Below are 16576 nucleotides of genomic sequence, written 5' to 3'. Positions count from 1 at the left end.
CATGAACTCAACAGCCTACCAATGTATTAGCAAACATGGGCTAGTTTTATATTTGTCCAAGGGTTTTGTGTTTGACATTTAAATTAGGATAAAAAGGTTAAAGTGAAGAGAGTAATTTGAAAAACCTAAAAATAGTAACAGGTAGAATGTTCACTGCTGATTTGGAAACTAACAGCTCTCAAATTAAATCAGTTTCCTTAGAGGAATGTAGGCTGTTTTAGGGGTTTTTCCCTATGTTAAGCCTTGTTTTAAGCATTTCTACCAGAGCCCAACAGTCACCAAAAGATGAGAAACCATCTGCAGGAAACCAGAGTGGGCATTTAAAATAAGACAGTTATCATCATAACCTGATTACACCTTTAGCAATAAAATTTTACAGGTAATTTAACATAATTTATTAAGGTTCCCATTAGAAATTAAGAGTGAACACTAACAGAGATGACCGAGTGATAAAGAGCAAAAATATTTTCATATTCAAAATCGCTAAGATTCTTTTTTGTTTCCATTATTTTAGAAGTCTGAATTTGTCTTAAGTACTGCTCACGTACTACATTACTTAGGAAGACTATATTCAAGTGAACCGCATTTATAGATTCGCCAATAAGATCACAACTACAACTTCAAGATACTTCCTGTTTACTGTCATTTATGCCAAGAGGTATTTCATCCTTTACTGCTAATTATATATCGTGGAACATCAACTTTCCCCCAGGAAAGAGGACCTTGATTTCCCTTCTTTAAACATTATGCTCACTTTGCTATTTTGTCGGGTACACACATGCTTGTTAAGGTTTCTCATCTTCTACAGGCTCGCTGTGGTATTCTGCCACATACAGGCTCTTGTCAATGTTACTCGGGATAGGTTTGATTTCTGTTCCCAGCTGCTCCTCAATACTTTTCAGGTTGAAGCGATCATCATATGTGATCAAGTTGATGGCTAAGCCAAGATGACCAAAGCGACCTAACAAAAACCAATTTTAATTAATGAAACAGTTAAACATGGGAATCAATGTGCAAGCACTAGTCTATAAGTGGCAAATCCATACAGGATGTATGTTTTGGTTCGGTGCCCTTCTGAGTATATGAACTCACACACACGTTACAACGTCAGGTTTCACAGCCTCAAGTAGCACTGCTATTTTACCTTTGTCAAATGAAAAAACGGGTGCTCATTTCTGTCAAAAATTGCCAGAATATACATACTAAACAGTACAGTTAGAGAAGTGAGCTTCTCATTTGTGAATCTTAAATTAAGCATAAAGTTATTTTAACTTTTTAAAATAAGTGTTCTGGAAGAGTTGGAAATTAATTTGATATATCAAACAACTAAATTAGTTTTAATTCACTGTTCTAACTGCTACCACACTCTACAAAGGAACAAAATTTAGTGATTAAACTTCTCAAACAACCTCCACAAAGAACATCTCCTTCCTTTTCCTCACCTGATCTTCCAATACGATGGAGATAGGTCTCTGCCAGCTTTGGGAAGTCAAAGTTTATTACCACATTCACAGCTTGTATATCAATACCTCGGGTAAACAAATCTTAAAAAAAAACCAAAAACACAAAACTCCATTATATCCTTCAATTTGGTGCCATAATACTCTTTAACATGTATTTCTAATGTAACCTAAGCTTCATTCACTTCATCAGTAATTCAAAAGCATTTGCAAATTACTGGCATTATCTGTCATGCACATTACCATAAGCAGCTTTCTGCTCAACAAGTTACCTTTTCCCAGTCCTGTAACAAAGTTTTAAAAAAATGGTCTAAGGTGACTGTGCAAATCAAGGATGACTGATAAGCTATATACTCATAAATGAGTCTCAGGAGTGTCATTTTCTTCAGTCTATTTTTGAGTATTTAATCCAAGGTTAACAGAGAAAATTATTTTTAAAAATTTTGTTGTGTAACGTAGAATACTTCTAAAAAGACATAATCCTCTAGCAGTAATTATTTATGCTTTGTTTAGAATTCATTCATCCCCTTCTGCTAAATGATTTATAAGAGGCCTGAGGTAAGCTAATATGCAAGGCTATCCCTTCTAATTCTTTTCTAGTCCCACAATTATTATGCTAATTTAGACTTCGAAAAATACAGGTAGGGGGCTTCCCTGGTGGCGCAGTGGTTGAGAGTCTGCCTGCCGATGCAGGGGACAAGGGTTCGTGCCTTGGTACGGGAAGATCCCACATGCCGCGGAGCGGCTGGGCCCGTGAGCCATGGCCGCTGAGCCTGCGCGTCCAGAGCCTGTGCTCCGCGATGGGAGAGGGCACAACAGTGAGAGGCCCGAGTACCGCAAAACAAAACAAAACAAAACAAAAACAATACAAAACTATGTGTAAACGAAACAAAATACTTACCAGTGCAAACAAGATTGCGGCATAAGCCATTTCGGAAATCATGAAATACACGATTCCGATGTTCCTAGGAACAAAGTAACGCATTTGATTTGATTAAAACTCACACAAGCCCCCAAACTGCCATGATTTTTTTCTCCTACCCGAAGTTCTTTATACCCAAATTATTTTTTACATGAATGAGAAAGGAGCCAAATTCAATACACATAAATTAAAAACAAAAGATGAAAATAATTAACCATAAACTAGTTTCCCATGGGAATAAATATGAATACATATGTATATGCTGCTTATTATCTCAATTCTTAAAGGTATTTTTCGGGCTTCCCTGGTGGCGCAGTGGTTGAGAGTCCACCAGCCGATGCAGGGGATGCGGGTTCGTGCCCCGGTCGGGGAGGATCCCACATGCTGCAGAGCGGCTGGGCCCGTGAGCCATGGCCGCTAAGCCTGTGCTCTGCAACCGGAGAGGCCCGCGTACCGCAAAAAAAAAGGTATTTTTCTTTTTTGCTGGAGTGGATTTTTAGTGATAATTTTCACCATACTTCTAAAATATTTCAAACAAAAGATGCCCAAAGTTTGGCTTGACCAAAACATCTACTATTTACCTTTTCAGTTATTATATACAAAAGCTAAAAATAACTACTTTCCAATTAAAAAACAAGAATGAAAACATACACTGACTCTAGCAAAAGCAATAAATCTAGCATCTGGTAAACATTTTTTCAACACAATGTTCTTCCATTCTGAAATATTCTCTTCAATTTAATACATTCATTTCCTGTGACAATTTTAATATTAGGGGCCTACAAGAAGGTATCTGATCCATGACACTAAGCTTCTTTGAAAACCATATGTGAGTTGATTAAGTTCTTAACCCGTTAGCCTACAGAAACTGCTTTCTTATGAAATTTCACAACGTCAGCACAAACACAAAATGTTGTCTTGTGATAGTTTTGAATTTATTTTCTGTTGAACTAAGTTCTGAAATATAGATTGCATCCTTTTCTACAGGCAAATAGTAAAAACAGATGTACCTGAGGAGGTACACAGAAAAATCAGAACCTTCTGCAATGATGGAAATGTTCTGTATCTGTACTTTCCAAAACTGTGACTGCTAGTCACATGTAATACGGCACTTCAAACGTGGTGTGACTGAAGAACTAAATTTTATTTTTTTAACATCTTTATTGGAGTATAATTGCTTTACATATCCCCTCCCTCTTGCATCTCCCTCCCACCCTCCCTATCCCACCCCTCTAGGTGGTCACAAAGCACAAGCTGATCTCCCTGTGCTAGGTGGCTGCTTCCCACTAGCTATCTATTTTACATTTGGTAGTGTATATGTCAGTGCTACTCCCTCATTTCATCTCAGCTTACCCTTCGCCCTCCCCATGTCCTAGAGTCCATTCTCTACGTCTAGGTCTTTATTCCTGTCCTGCCCCTAGGTTCTCCAGAATCATTTTTTTTTCTTTCAGATTCCATATATACGTGTTAGCATATGATATTTTTCTCTTTCTGACTTACTTCACTCTGTATGACAGACTCTCAGTCCATCCACCTCACTACAAATAACTCAATTCCGTTTCTTTTTATGGCTGAGTAATATTCCATTGTATATATGTGCCACATCTTCTTTATCCATTCACCTGTTGATGGACACTTAGGGTGCTTCCATCTCCCGGATATTGTAAATAGTGCTGCAATGAACACTGTGGTGCATGATTCTTTTTGAATTATGGTTTCCTCATGGTATATACCCAGTAGTAGGATTGCTGGGTCATATGGTACTTCTATTTTTAGTTTCTTAAGGAACCTCTACACTGTTCTCCATAGTGGCTGTATCCATTTAAATTCCCACCAACAGTGCAAGAGGGTTCCTTTTCTCCACACCCTCTCCAGCATTTATTGTTTGTAGATTTTTTGATGATGGTCATTCTGACTGGTGTGAGGTGATACCTCATTGTGGTTTTGGTTTGCATTTCTCTAATGATAAGTGATGTTGAGCATCCTTTCATGTGTTGTTGGCCATCTGTATTACTTCTTTGGAGAAATGTCTATTTAGGTCTTCTGCCCATTTTGGGATTGGGTTTTCGTGTTTTTTGCTATTGAGCTGCATGAGCTGCTTGTATATTTTGGAGATTAATCCTTTGTCAGTTCCTTCGTTTGCAAATATTTTCTCCCATTCTGAGGGTTGTCTTTTCATCTTCTTTATGGTTCCCTTTGCTGTGCAAAAGCTTTTAAGTTTCATTAGATCCCATTTATTTATTTTTATTTCCATTTCTCTAGGAGGTGGGTCAAAAAGGATCTTGCTGTGATTTATGTCATAGAGTGTTCTGCCTATGTTTTCCTCTAAGAATTTTATAGTGTCTGGCCTTACATTTAGGTCTTTAATCCATTTTGAGTTTATTTTTGTGTACGGTGTTAGGAAGTGTTCTAATTTCATTCTTTTACATGTAGCTGTCCAGTTTTCCCAGCATCACTCATTGAGGAGGCTGTCTTTTCTCCACTGTATATTCTTGCCTCCTTTATCAAAGATAAGGTGACCATATGTGAGTGGGTTTATCTGTGGGCTTTCTATACTGCTCCATTGATCTATATTTCTGTTTTTGTGCCAGTCCCATACTGTCTTGATTACTGTAGCTTTGCAGTATAGTCTGAAGTCAGGGAGCCTGATTCCTCCAGCTCAGTTTTTCTTTCTCAAGATTGCTTTGGCTATTCGGGGTCTTTTGTGTTTCCATACAAATTGTGAAATTTTTTGTTCTAGTTCTGTGAAAAATGCCATTGGTAGTTTGACAGGGATTGTACTGAATCTAAATTATAAATATTGTTTAATTTTCACTTATTTATTTAAATTTTAACTCTTTTAAATTGCCACCTGTGGCTAGTGATTACTGTATTAAATACTAGCCCAAATCTAAGAATATGGGGAAGGAAGGGAATAAAATCTCACATTTCTATTATGCTTGGCAACTTACAAACTACTCATTCATACATAATCTCAATCTTCCTGACAACCTTGTGAGGTAAGAATGTGTACTATTAACCCTGTTTGTAGTTAGAAAACCTAACCTCAGAGAGGTTAAAATGAATGGTCCTTTGCCTGCTAAGGAATAATTTATTCTTAAACTCACGGCATTTGGAAGAGCATTAAAACAAAACAAAATCCAAGAAATACTAAGAAAAAGGTTTTTAAAAAAATCTATACAAGTTCAAGTTTTATACTCACCTGCCTCATTTTAGCATGGATATAGAAGCAAGAATAACCCAGTTGAGAAATCTTCTTGGCTAGCAATTCAACTCTCTGAGAGGAGTTACAGAAAATGATCGACTGGTTTATCTGAAGCTGAGCACAGGGGGAAAACAAAACAAAAGATGACGTAAGGAAGGAAAACAAAAACCTTCATTAACTTTGCCAAATCTTGAAAATATCATCTAAGACTCAGAATCTCATAATATAAGAGAGATGCAAAACTGTAAAAATTTTAAGTACTATTTCATTTACATAGCAGTTGAAGATAATTTTTATTGTAGAGTAAGTTTTATTGTAGCAGAGTATTTTTCATAAGGGCTGCATAATTGCCAACAGGAGTAAAACACAATTCTCATTACTTGAGGTAGTTATGTTCTATACAGTTACTGGAAACACTGAATTACTGAATATAGGACCACTGCTTCCAGGGGAAATACAGGGTTAGGTTCCTGTGAGGAACACTTAACTTCTTCATCAATGGGCCAACAGATAACCTTGTTTTATGTGTGTTACTGATTTTATTTTTTTTGGCCCTGCCACACAGCTTGCAGGATCCTAGTTCCCTGACCAGGGATTGAACCCATGCCCTCTGCAGTGGAGGCGTGGAGTCCTAACCACTGGACCACCAAGGAATTTGGTTTAAACAGTGTTACTGTTTAAAGACACCTTATTTACTCATGGCCCACAGTTCTGTAACTCATGCCTTTATGAAGTTTATCTAATACATTATCTCTGCAAGGCACATCAGTCTTCTTGTACTTAGGAGCGCTGGACAACACTTCTGCACTATGCCTAGGGGCCATTTAAAAGAGTGAAATCAACAGAAAAGCACAGAAATGTGGGAAATGTGGCACTAAATAGACGGTGAAAAGGGTGCTCATTTATAGTATGAGCTGAAACAAGAAAGCAGGGGGAAACCGCACGAGGTCTCAAATTTTTCACGTATGTCTGCAAATGACGTCAAGAGCACCTGAGTACTGACTTTGGGGTGACAAGGAAATTTTGGCAAATTTGCAAAAACAGAATCTGCCTACAACGGAACAATTATAATTACTGAGAATAATGAGGATTATCTGTAATTAAGGTCAAATTATTTTAGAATCAAATTAGAAGTGCCTGTGACTTGACAATCATACAGTATCAGCTTCAGATCAACAACACAAACTACCTTTAGGAAAAACTAAGGAATTTTTTTTACACTGAAAATGCTGAGAGGGACTTCCCTGGTGGTCCAGTGGTTAAGACTCCGTGCTCCCAGTGCAGGGTGCCCGGGTTTGATCCCTGGTCAGGGAACTAGATCCCGCATGCTGCAACTAAGAGCCCACATGCTGCAACTTAAAAGATCCTGCATGCCACAACTAAGACCCGGCGCAGCCAAATAAATAAGTATTTTAAAAAAAAAAGAAAGAAAGAAAAAGAAAATGGTGAGAAAACTGATACAACTGTTTGTTTTACTGAGGTTAAGTAGTAAGTAACGGACAACATTCAGCCGCTGAAGCCTAACAGACTTACCCTGGAGAAAAGTGTGTTGAGGCAGTGTACTTTTTGGCGCTCAGTTACATATGCGTAGTACTGGGTTACTCCCTTCAAAGTTAGTTCCTCCATCAGGTTAATCTCATAGGGTTTCTGCAAATGGGAATTCTGAAAAAAAAGAAGAGTCTCATATTTAAATGAAAGCAGAGTCTATTTCTTAAACTCAGAATATATCCTCATACATTTCTGCCTGACAAACTCTTAAAGAATGGAGCCCTCTTTAAAACGTTATTATCTGTCATGGAAGAAGTAAATTACCATAAAATGGGAGATATAACATTCAGATATACAGCTAAGTTACTATTTTGTACTTTAAATATAGAATTATGCTGTAATCAATTTATCTAGAACCAATGGCTATGTCAGTCTGACACCAAAAGCTAAGTGAACAAATAAGAATCAAATTACTTTTGTATCTTAAAAAAATCAGTTAATTTATGCACAACAAACCTTAATTGATCAGCTGAAGAAAAAGCCCCAAACTTGAAATCAGTGTAATAAAGACTAGTAGTAAGATGTAATTATGGATAAAGATATACTCATGGACAACAGAATAGTACTGCTTCCAAGTACAGGTTTATACTCACCATGAACTTCTGTACACTAAGAGGGAAAGTAGCAGAATATAATAAAATCTGTCTGTTTTTAGGTAGCGTGAGAATAATATCCTCCATTATCTGCACAAAATCCTGTGACAGCAACTTATCTGCCTGTAGTACAAAGAGAAGACAATCTTAAACACAATGAAATAATGTCTAAGGTCTTTGGTTAATAAGGCATCATCCAGCAAGTTCATGGAATGCTCCTGGTTGTAAACAGTAAGTCCTCTGCAACACTGCGTAGTCCAAAGGCACCAAGACACGTTACCAGTGATTCAGAAGGGGAAAAGTCTGTAATACTCATCCTCCAAGGAAAAAAAGTCCCAGACAGAAATAATCCTTGTTCCCATAACAAAATTTTAATATGACTTCCATTACAGAGACATTGTAGTATAGTGGTTAAAAGTACAGGCTACAGAGTCAAACTACCTGGGTTTAAAACTTGTCTCCTGGGCTTCCCTGGTGGCGCAGTGGTTGAGAGTCTGCCTGCCAATGCAGGGGACACGGGTTCGAGCCCGGTCTGGGAAGATCCCACATGCCGCGGAGCAATTAGGCCCGTGAGCCACAACTACTGAGCCTGCGCGTCTGGAGCCTGTGCTCCGCAACAAGAGAGGCCACGACAATGAGACGCCCGTGCACCGCGATGAAGAGTGGCCCCTGCTTGCCACAACAGGAGAAAGCCCTCGCACAGAAATGAAGACCCAACACAGCCATAAATAAATAAATTAAAAAAAAAAAAAAACTTGTCTCCTTATCAGCTATGTTGGGAGGTTTCTTAACCATTTTAGTTTCCACAATTTAAAAATTAAGATGTCTTCTTACTGTAGTAACTACTTTATAGGATACCTATCTTATAGGATTCTTGCAAAAATTAAATGAAAAAACACGTAAAGCACTTAGTGCTAGCATGCAGTAACTAATAAATGTGCTCTCATTACTCAAAGATAAAAACCTGTTCTGAATAGATCATGACGAAACTGCTCTAGTAATCTAAAACACAGACCAAACAGGAAAATAACTTTAAAAACATCAACACTGGTTTCTTATATGTATAAAACACTGCTAGGTCCTAAGGATGCAGAGCTGAATAAGTTCTTAAAAGGCACTTATAACCTGGTGAGATAACACATTATAACAGGGACGAAAAAACAAACAATACAAAGCTGTATGTTAAATGAGGGGTTAGAGACATTACATGCTTCTTAAGATGAATCACAGAATGGAAAGAGACTTTGAATGAACTTGGCTTTGAGATTATTCAACAACTTCTCTCACTGAAAAATAAAAACCTCGCTTTACTAAGAAAAAGACACAAGGCTGATTTAGTCCTATAAATTCCTATCATCTATTGTTTTTAAAGGGTAAAACATGTTTTGTAAGCAAATTACTTTGAACCGACAAGAGTCATGCATTTATTAAAAGGTCATAGGGACTTCCCTGGTGGCAGAGTGATTAAGAATTCACCTGCCAATGCAGGGGACATGGGTTTGAACCCTAGTCCGGGAAGATCCCACGTGCCACAGAGCAACTAAGCCCACGTGCCACAACTACTGAGCCTGCAAGCCACAACTACTGCGCCTGCGTGCTACAACGACTGAAGCCCGTGTGCCTAGAGCCTGTGTTCTGCAACAAGAGAAGCCAACCCACCGCAACAAAGAGTAGCCCCCGCTTGCCACAACTAGAGAAAGCCTGCGTGCAGCAACGAAGACCCAATGCAGCCAAATATTAAAACAAAACAAAACAAATAAAAGCGCATAAACACAAAGAGGTTATGCTTCATTCACTGGCAGTTATGAACAAAGCCAGAGTAGTACAGAAAAGTATATTTCCAAATGAAGAGACATTACCTCATCCAATACTATCATCTGGACATGATCAACTTTTGCTACTCCTTTCTTGATAAGATCCAGGATTCTCCCAGGGGTAGCTATCACGACATGCACTACACAAGATTAGAAAACATATTTTTGTTAATTTTAGTTGGGGCAAAAAGGATATAGTAAAGGTTTATATCATATATTTTATCAGAAATACTGCTGTAGAGGCAGGAATAATACAAAGAGGCACAGATGTGTTTTAGAATATGGATTTCCATTTCATCTTTGGTTGGCTAGAGAATACCTGTTAGTTTCAGTGCTACATGGGGGTGGGGCTACAACTTCCCAAATCACCTGCTCCAAATAAGGGGCATACTTCCTTGTCTTGGGGCAACCCCCAAGGAAAAACAAAAGGTATGCCAAGCTTCTGATACAGTAGCTTGCCTTTAATCTAGATCAAGGGTCTTCCGAAGACTGTAATAAGGATCAAATAATCATTTTAAATAACAGGACAGCACAAAGAATATAATAATTAAACTAATTAAATGATAATCATATGTAAAATTTTGACTAAAATTCTATGTATAATTTTATATAAGTGGATTTCATTCTTGCTGTTTTCTTTGTTCACTAAATAATGTACCATGGAGAACTCTTCATTAAAAAATGAATACAGGTCAGCTTCACTCTTTAATGGCCGTGTAGAATTCCCTTCAGACTATATCCAATGTATTTTAGCCAAACTCCCTTGACATTCAGGTTGCTCCAAGTTTTTCAGTACTACAAACCATGCTGTAGTAAACAACCTTGCATTTGTCCAGTTATTTCTTCAAAAAAAGATTCTTAAAAATATACATTTATAATTTTGAAATATAATGCCAAATTGCCCACCACAGAGATTATATCAACTTATACGCCCATGTTGCAAGACAGCCAACTTCTCCACAAACTCACATTACTGGTTACTAATTAGCCTTGCCAATCTGAATTAACCTTGTCAATCAGACAGGTACAATATCACTTTACTGTTTTTATGTACAATTTAAAAAATTAGTAAGGCTGAATATTCTTTCTATTACTAAAACAATTTGTTTTTTTTGCTTGAATGAAATGGTCATTTCCTTTATTCATTTTTATATTGCAATGTTTGTTCCTTATTAATTTAAAAAACAATTTTAATAAGTTACTGAAAGGAAACACCTGTGTGTGGAATTACAGAGAGCCAGCCACCTTACATCAATCATTTCCTACCTGTATCATCAAGCCTCATTATGTCATCCCGTAAATTGGTTCCTCCTGTGGTTGCCATCACTTTAGCCCCTCCCATGTGTTTGCTGACCTGGATGCAAATTTGACTGACCTGTAGAGCAAGTTCTCTAGTGGGAACAATCACCATTGCTGGAAAATAACAAATAACAGAGAAAACAGAAAAAAAACAGCATATATTAAGAGTTTAAGAAGCTACAGAAATATTTCCCCTTGTAATTAAGACACTCAAATGAATAAATTTCCTAAAAAAAAAAAAGAGAACCTATTATAGTGTTCCAGATTTAGACTATTCCTCAGTAACAATGCTATACAATTCTTGTACTCTTCTTATTTACAAACCCTTAAAGGGTTCTTTGAGTTGTCAATTATTAGCCCAAAGTTCATTAATATTTTAGTAAGAGATTCACTAGTCAAAATACCCAAATAAGAAACTCTTGCCACCCAGTTCTATTTACATCATATGAAAGTAAGTAACAGAGAGAGGGCAGAAATAATAATTATAGATCAAGAAAGCTGGGGGAAAAAACAGCTGAAAATTTAAGAAAAAGCTTCAGAGATGAAAACTTAACTCTATTAGCTTACTCTGGGTACAGTTATGGAGTTTCTTCCTTACTGCCTAACCTCTTAAAATCCCCAAACCACAAGGCTTTAAAGAGAAAAAGTTCATGTTTCTACTAGGAACTCTGCAGACACACAGCTGTCACAAGAAACATTTCAGTTCCATAGTTTGTAAGTATCTATGTCAGATAATTTAACTTCTCAAGATCTTAGCTTTTCCTATCTATCTATAGGACGATAATCTTATTTTGCCTATCTCACTGGAATGTTGTCATAGCTGTGTAATATGTAAAAGAACTTTGAAAACTAGAAAATCTCTTTAAAAAAAGTTAGGAATCATTTTTACAAGACAACCAGGCCAAAAACCGTGAAAAGGATAAATACGAATTCCAGATTATTTAAGTTCTGACTAAAAAAAAGATGGTAATCGCTCCAAGATTTAAATCGCCATTTACAGTTTAAACAAACAACTAACCTTGTATATTGTCCTTCTTCAGGTCTAGCCGTTCAAGTAAGGGAATGAGGTAGGCACCGCTCTTGCCTGTTCCGTTTTTTGCTCTAGCTAAAATATCCCTACCAGATAAAGCAATGGGAATGCTCTCCTCCTAGAAGAGATAAGACAATGCAAATTACTTGTGAATAAAAACAGTACATAAGCAAATTCTTCTCTAAAACACACTGAAAGTATACATAGCTCTTTGGTATTATTTTGAAGCATTTTACAAGAATAAGTAGAGACCAAATAAATTAGCAGGAACAGTCCACGTCACCATCAGTATCAACTGACATTTACCAGAGCTGCTTATAAAATACATACTCAAGTAATTAAAAAAACTGTATATGTAAGTCTGCATGTGCAAATGTGTTGTCTAAGGAAGCTGAGCATCAACAACCAAGACGAGTAACTTGGGCTAACATCATGAATACATAGAGGAAAAAAAGCAAAGGACATTTCACAATTAAAAACTGGAGGAAAAGACAGCACAAACAATATTCAAAGGAAAGACTGTAATAAGATATTCTGAGACTAGTAAACCAACTTGACCACAATGAAAAATTGTAAGTTGGACAATTTATCCCTACACAAAACAGGAATCAGCTGGAAAAGTTTAACCTCGGGTCCTATTTGATTTTTTTAAAAATCGTATTACATAATGTCCAATGTCTGTCTCACAGCCAACTTCCGTCCTGAGATGTGCTCAACTGGAGTCTCAACTCTATTCCAGTTATCTTGATCCATGGTCACATTACCAAGGCTGACTTCTCATTTTCATATTTGGCTTAGTTGGTCATATGTGTTTTGAAGAAGATAGTATTTCTTATTAGGACAAATTTCCTAGACAATAGCAAAGGATTCCTAACGATTACTAAATATTAAATACACATATATGGAGAGAAATTTAAAAAGTAAAACAGGTATAAACAGAGAGGAAGCAGAACATTTCGATTTCTAAAACTAAACATTTTAATTTCTAAAACTAGAAAATTAGGAAAATAAATTAGGAAACGAGATTCACAATCACTAAAATAATTAGCTCTTTCTATGCTTGAGCTAATGACCAAAAAAAGTATCTCTAGCACTTTAAAACTGTTACTGAAGGACTTCCCTGGTGGCACCGTGGTTAGGAATCCGCCTGCTAATGCAGGGAACACGGGTTCAAGCCCTGGGCCGGGAAGATCCCACGTGCCTCAGAGCAACCAAGCCTGTGTGCCCCAACTACTGAGCCTGCGCTCTAGAGTCCATGAGCCCCAACTACTGAGCCCTCGTGCCACAACTACTGAGCCCCAACTACTGAGCCCTCGTGCCACAACTACTGAAGCCCATGCGCCTAGAGCCCAGGCTCTGCAACAGGAGAAGCCACTGCAATGAGAAGCCTGCACACCGCAATGAAGAGCAGCCCCTGCTCACCGCAACTAGAGAAAGCCTGCGCACAGCAACAAAGGCCCAACGCAGCCATAAAAACCAAAAAAAACCCCACACCGTTACTGGAGAAATATCTAAATCATAAGCATCATGACTTTCATTTCCCACCATGACTCTTATTCTAGAACCCCAATCACAGGGGTCAGATGGGTTCCATATGGTCAGAATAACTAACACAGCTGCCAGAACAACTGCGAAAATGATCCAGTCATAATACTCTATTACCTTGTTCCTACAGCCAGCATTAAACAGTCTGCTTATTATGTATGGTAAAGCAGGTCAAAGAAGAAAACCTTGGTTTTGACCCTTTGGTCTTGATCTCTTCCCTCCTACTTTGAGTCAACTCTATTAATCTTTTGTTGTCCTGAAGGCCCGTTATCCCCATGAGTTCATTCTCTTCTATGGTTTTTAAACAGGCTACCTGCATACTACTCAGTTCTACAGCAGAAAAAAAGGCTAGGTAGTCTCCCAGTGACTTCCTGAATCAGGTTCTTTAAAAGGATAAGACTTCTGGAAACCATAAACAAGACGAAAAGACAGCCCTCAGAATGGGAGAAAATATTTGCCAATGAAGCAACTGACAAAGATTAATCTCCAAAATATACAAGCAGCTCACACAGCTCAATATCAAAAAGACAACCCAATCCAAAAATGGGCAGAAGACCTAAATAGACATTTCTCCAAAGAAGACATACACATGGCCAACAAACACATGAAAGGATGCTCAACATCACTATTAGAGAAATGCAAACCAAAACTACAATGAGGTATCACCTCACACCGGTCAGAATGACCATCATCAAAAAATCTACAAACAATAAATGCTGGAGAGGGTGTGGAGAAAAAGGAACCCTCATACACTGTTGGTGGGAATATAAATTTATACAGCCACTATGGAGAACAGTATGGAGGTTCCTTAGAAAACTAAAAATAGAACTACAATATGACCCAACAATCCCACTACTGGGCATATACCCAGAGAAAACCGTAATTAAAAAAAAACACATGCACCCCAATGTTCACAGCAGCACTATTTAGAACAGTCAGGTCATGGAAGCAATCTAAATGTCCATCAACAGAGGAATGGATAAAGAAGATGTGGTACATGGGCTTCCCTGGCGGGGCAGTGGTTGAGAGTTCGCCTGCCAATGCAGGGTACATGGGTTCGTGCCCCGGTCCGGGAAGATCCCACATGCTGCGGAGCGGCTGGGCCCGTGAGCCATGGCCGCTGAGCCTGCGCGTCTGGAGCCCGTGCTCCGCAACGGGAGAGGCCACAACAGTGAGAGGCCCGCGTACCGCAAAAAAAAAAAAAAAAAGGGAAAGGAAGATGTGGTACATATATACAATGGAATATTACTCAGCCATAAAAAGGAACGAAATTGGGTCATTTGTAGAGACACGGATGAACTGAGAGTCCTACAGAGTGAAGTCAGAAAGAGAAAAGCAAATGTCATATAATAACGTGTATATATGGAATCTAGAAAATGGTATACATGATCTTATTTGCAAAGCAGAAAGAGATTTGGACGTAGAGAACAAATGTATGGATACAAAGGGGGAAAGGGGTAGGGAGGGAGGGACTGGAATTGACACATATACATTATTGAAACTATGTACAAAATAGACAACTGATGGGAACGTACTGTATAGCACAGGGAACTCTACCTAATGCACTGTGGTAACCGAAATGGGAGGGAAGTCCAAAAGGGAGGGGATACCTGTATGCGTATGGCTGATTCATTTTGTTGTGCAGTGGAGGCTAACAAAACATTGTAAAGCAACCACACTCCAATAAAAATTAATAATAAAAAAAAAAGATAAGACTTCTGAATGAAGTAAGACAGGGCAGAATTAGATTGGGGGTATCCTAATTCCTATTTGGGGTTTATCTTTTGACTTAAAGGCCATTCACTGACTTCTATTCCTCTACTCTGACAGGACTTATGCTCTACAGAAACTGTTTAAGGACAGGACTTTAACCAAGCAAGCTAGTCTGTAAGTTAAGATGCACTGTATTTCATCTCATATGGTGATCATTATGATTAGCAGTCAGGAGATCCAGTATATCCACACCATCTCTTACTACTGTTTCCTGGGAAGATTAAGTAATATGAAGCAAGAGAATTCAAGTCCGACTCACACAGCTTTGAAACCCAAGAGGAAGTCATGGGGAGCAGCCAGGGAGAAGAGGAAGGAGGAAGGAAGCTAAATAATTTTTAAAAACTTACTGAGATGGACACTATGCTTAGATACTTAACGTTAATTATATCCTTTCAAGTTAGGTACGTTTTGTTTTACAACTGACAGATGGATCCTCAGACTGTTTTACTGAAGGTCACAAAGCAAGAAATGCTAGAACCAGGATTTGAACTTCGGTTTGCAAACAGAGAAATTGGTACCTCATATACCACTAAGTACAATGTACAGCCATTTTGGAAAACAGTCTGGCAGTTCCTCAAAAAGTTAAAGAGTTACCATTTGAACCAGCAATTCTACTCCTAGGTATATACCCAAGAGAAATGAAAATATCTCCACACAAAAATTCGTACACCAGTGTTCAAAGGAGCATTATTCATAACAGCTAACAGTGGAAACAACCCTACAACTGAAGAATGGATAAACCACTGTGGTATAGCTATACAATGGAATATTATTCAACAATAAAAAGGAATGGAGTACTGATACATGCTACAATATGGATGAGCCCTAAACACATGCTAGTCACATGGTCAAAAAAGCCAGTCAAAAAAGAGCATATATTGTATGGTTCCATTTACATGAAATTGTCCAGAGTAAGCCAATCCATACAGACAGAAAGTAGATTAGTGGTTGCTTAGAGCTAGGGGAAGATGAAGGGTGATTACTAAAGTTTCTTTTTGGGGTGATGAAAATATTCTAAAATTGACTGTTTTAGTTGTGTGACTGCACAACTGTGAATATACTAAAAAACAATGAATTGTATACTTAAAATGTGTGAATTGTGTGATTTATACCCTAAGGCCACCAAAAACAAAACAACCAAAAACAAAAACAAAACCCATCAAAACCCAAAAAAACAACACAAAAAACAGAAACCTTAACCTTAAATGACCTTAAGGTCTGATTCTGCCACTTTAGCTCTCCAAAGTCCATGTTCCACTGTAAGGTCTAGGGACTGAGCCACTATGTATTTATTGTGTTTTTATAACCCTACTATCCATCCATTCCCCTTTCTTAGTAGCACCGTAACTCTGAGGAGTTACATCCTCCCCACCCCAATGGATAGTCT

The 16576-nt window shown here is 37.9% G+C and overlaps 1 protein-coding gene across 8 annotated transcripts in view; it reads right to left on the bottom strand.

The window, feature by feature from the left end:
* DDX6 (DEAD-box helicase 6) overlaps window positions 1-16576 on the bottom strand; it is a 34478-nt gene that overhangs the window by 4594 nt on the left and 13308 nt on the right. For 5 of the 8 annotated variants that reach the window (XM_027082121.1, XM_027082122.1, XM_027082125.1 and 2 more), the window contains exons 5-13: window positions 11860-11989; window positions 10809-10955; window positions 9588-9682; window positions 7729-7851; window positions 7121-7249; window positions 5585-5701; window positions 2362-2425; window positions 1443-1544; window positions 755-961 (exon numbers count right to left, since the gene is read on the bottom strand). In XM_027082121.1, the coding sequence (XP_026937922.1) occupies window positions 786-961; window positions 1443-1544; window positions 2362-2425; window positions 5585-5701; window positions 7121-7249; window positions 7729-7851; window positions 9588-9682; window positions 10809-10955; window positions 11860-11989 (1083 nt within the window). In that variant the 3' untranslated portion in view covers window positions 755-785. The remainder of the gene's footprint in view (window positions 1-754; window positions 962-1442; window positions 1545-2361; window positions 2426-5584; window positions 5702-7120; window positions 7250-7728; window positions 7852-9587; window positions 9683-10808; window positions 10956-11859; window positions 11990-16576) is intronic. The other 3 variants (XM_027082126.1, XM_027082127.1, XM_027082128.1) reach the window with 1 other exon arrangement.

This window comes from Aethalodelphis obliquidens, unplaced genomic scaffold (assembly GCF_003676395.1).
Source record: "Aethalodelphis obliquidens isolate GAN/ISIS:26980383/991018 unplaced genomic scaffold, ASM367639v1 scaffold46, whole genome shotgun sequence".
Classification (NCBI taxonomy): domain Eukaryota; kingdom Metazoa; phylum Chordata; class Mammalia; order Artiodactyla; family Delphinidae; genus Aethalodelphis; species Aethalodelphis obliquidens.
The sequence above is the reverse complement of the archived record's forward strand: the minus strand, read 5'-3'. Positions and strand labels throughout refer to the sequence as shown.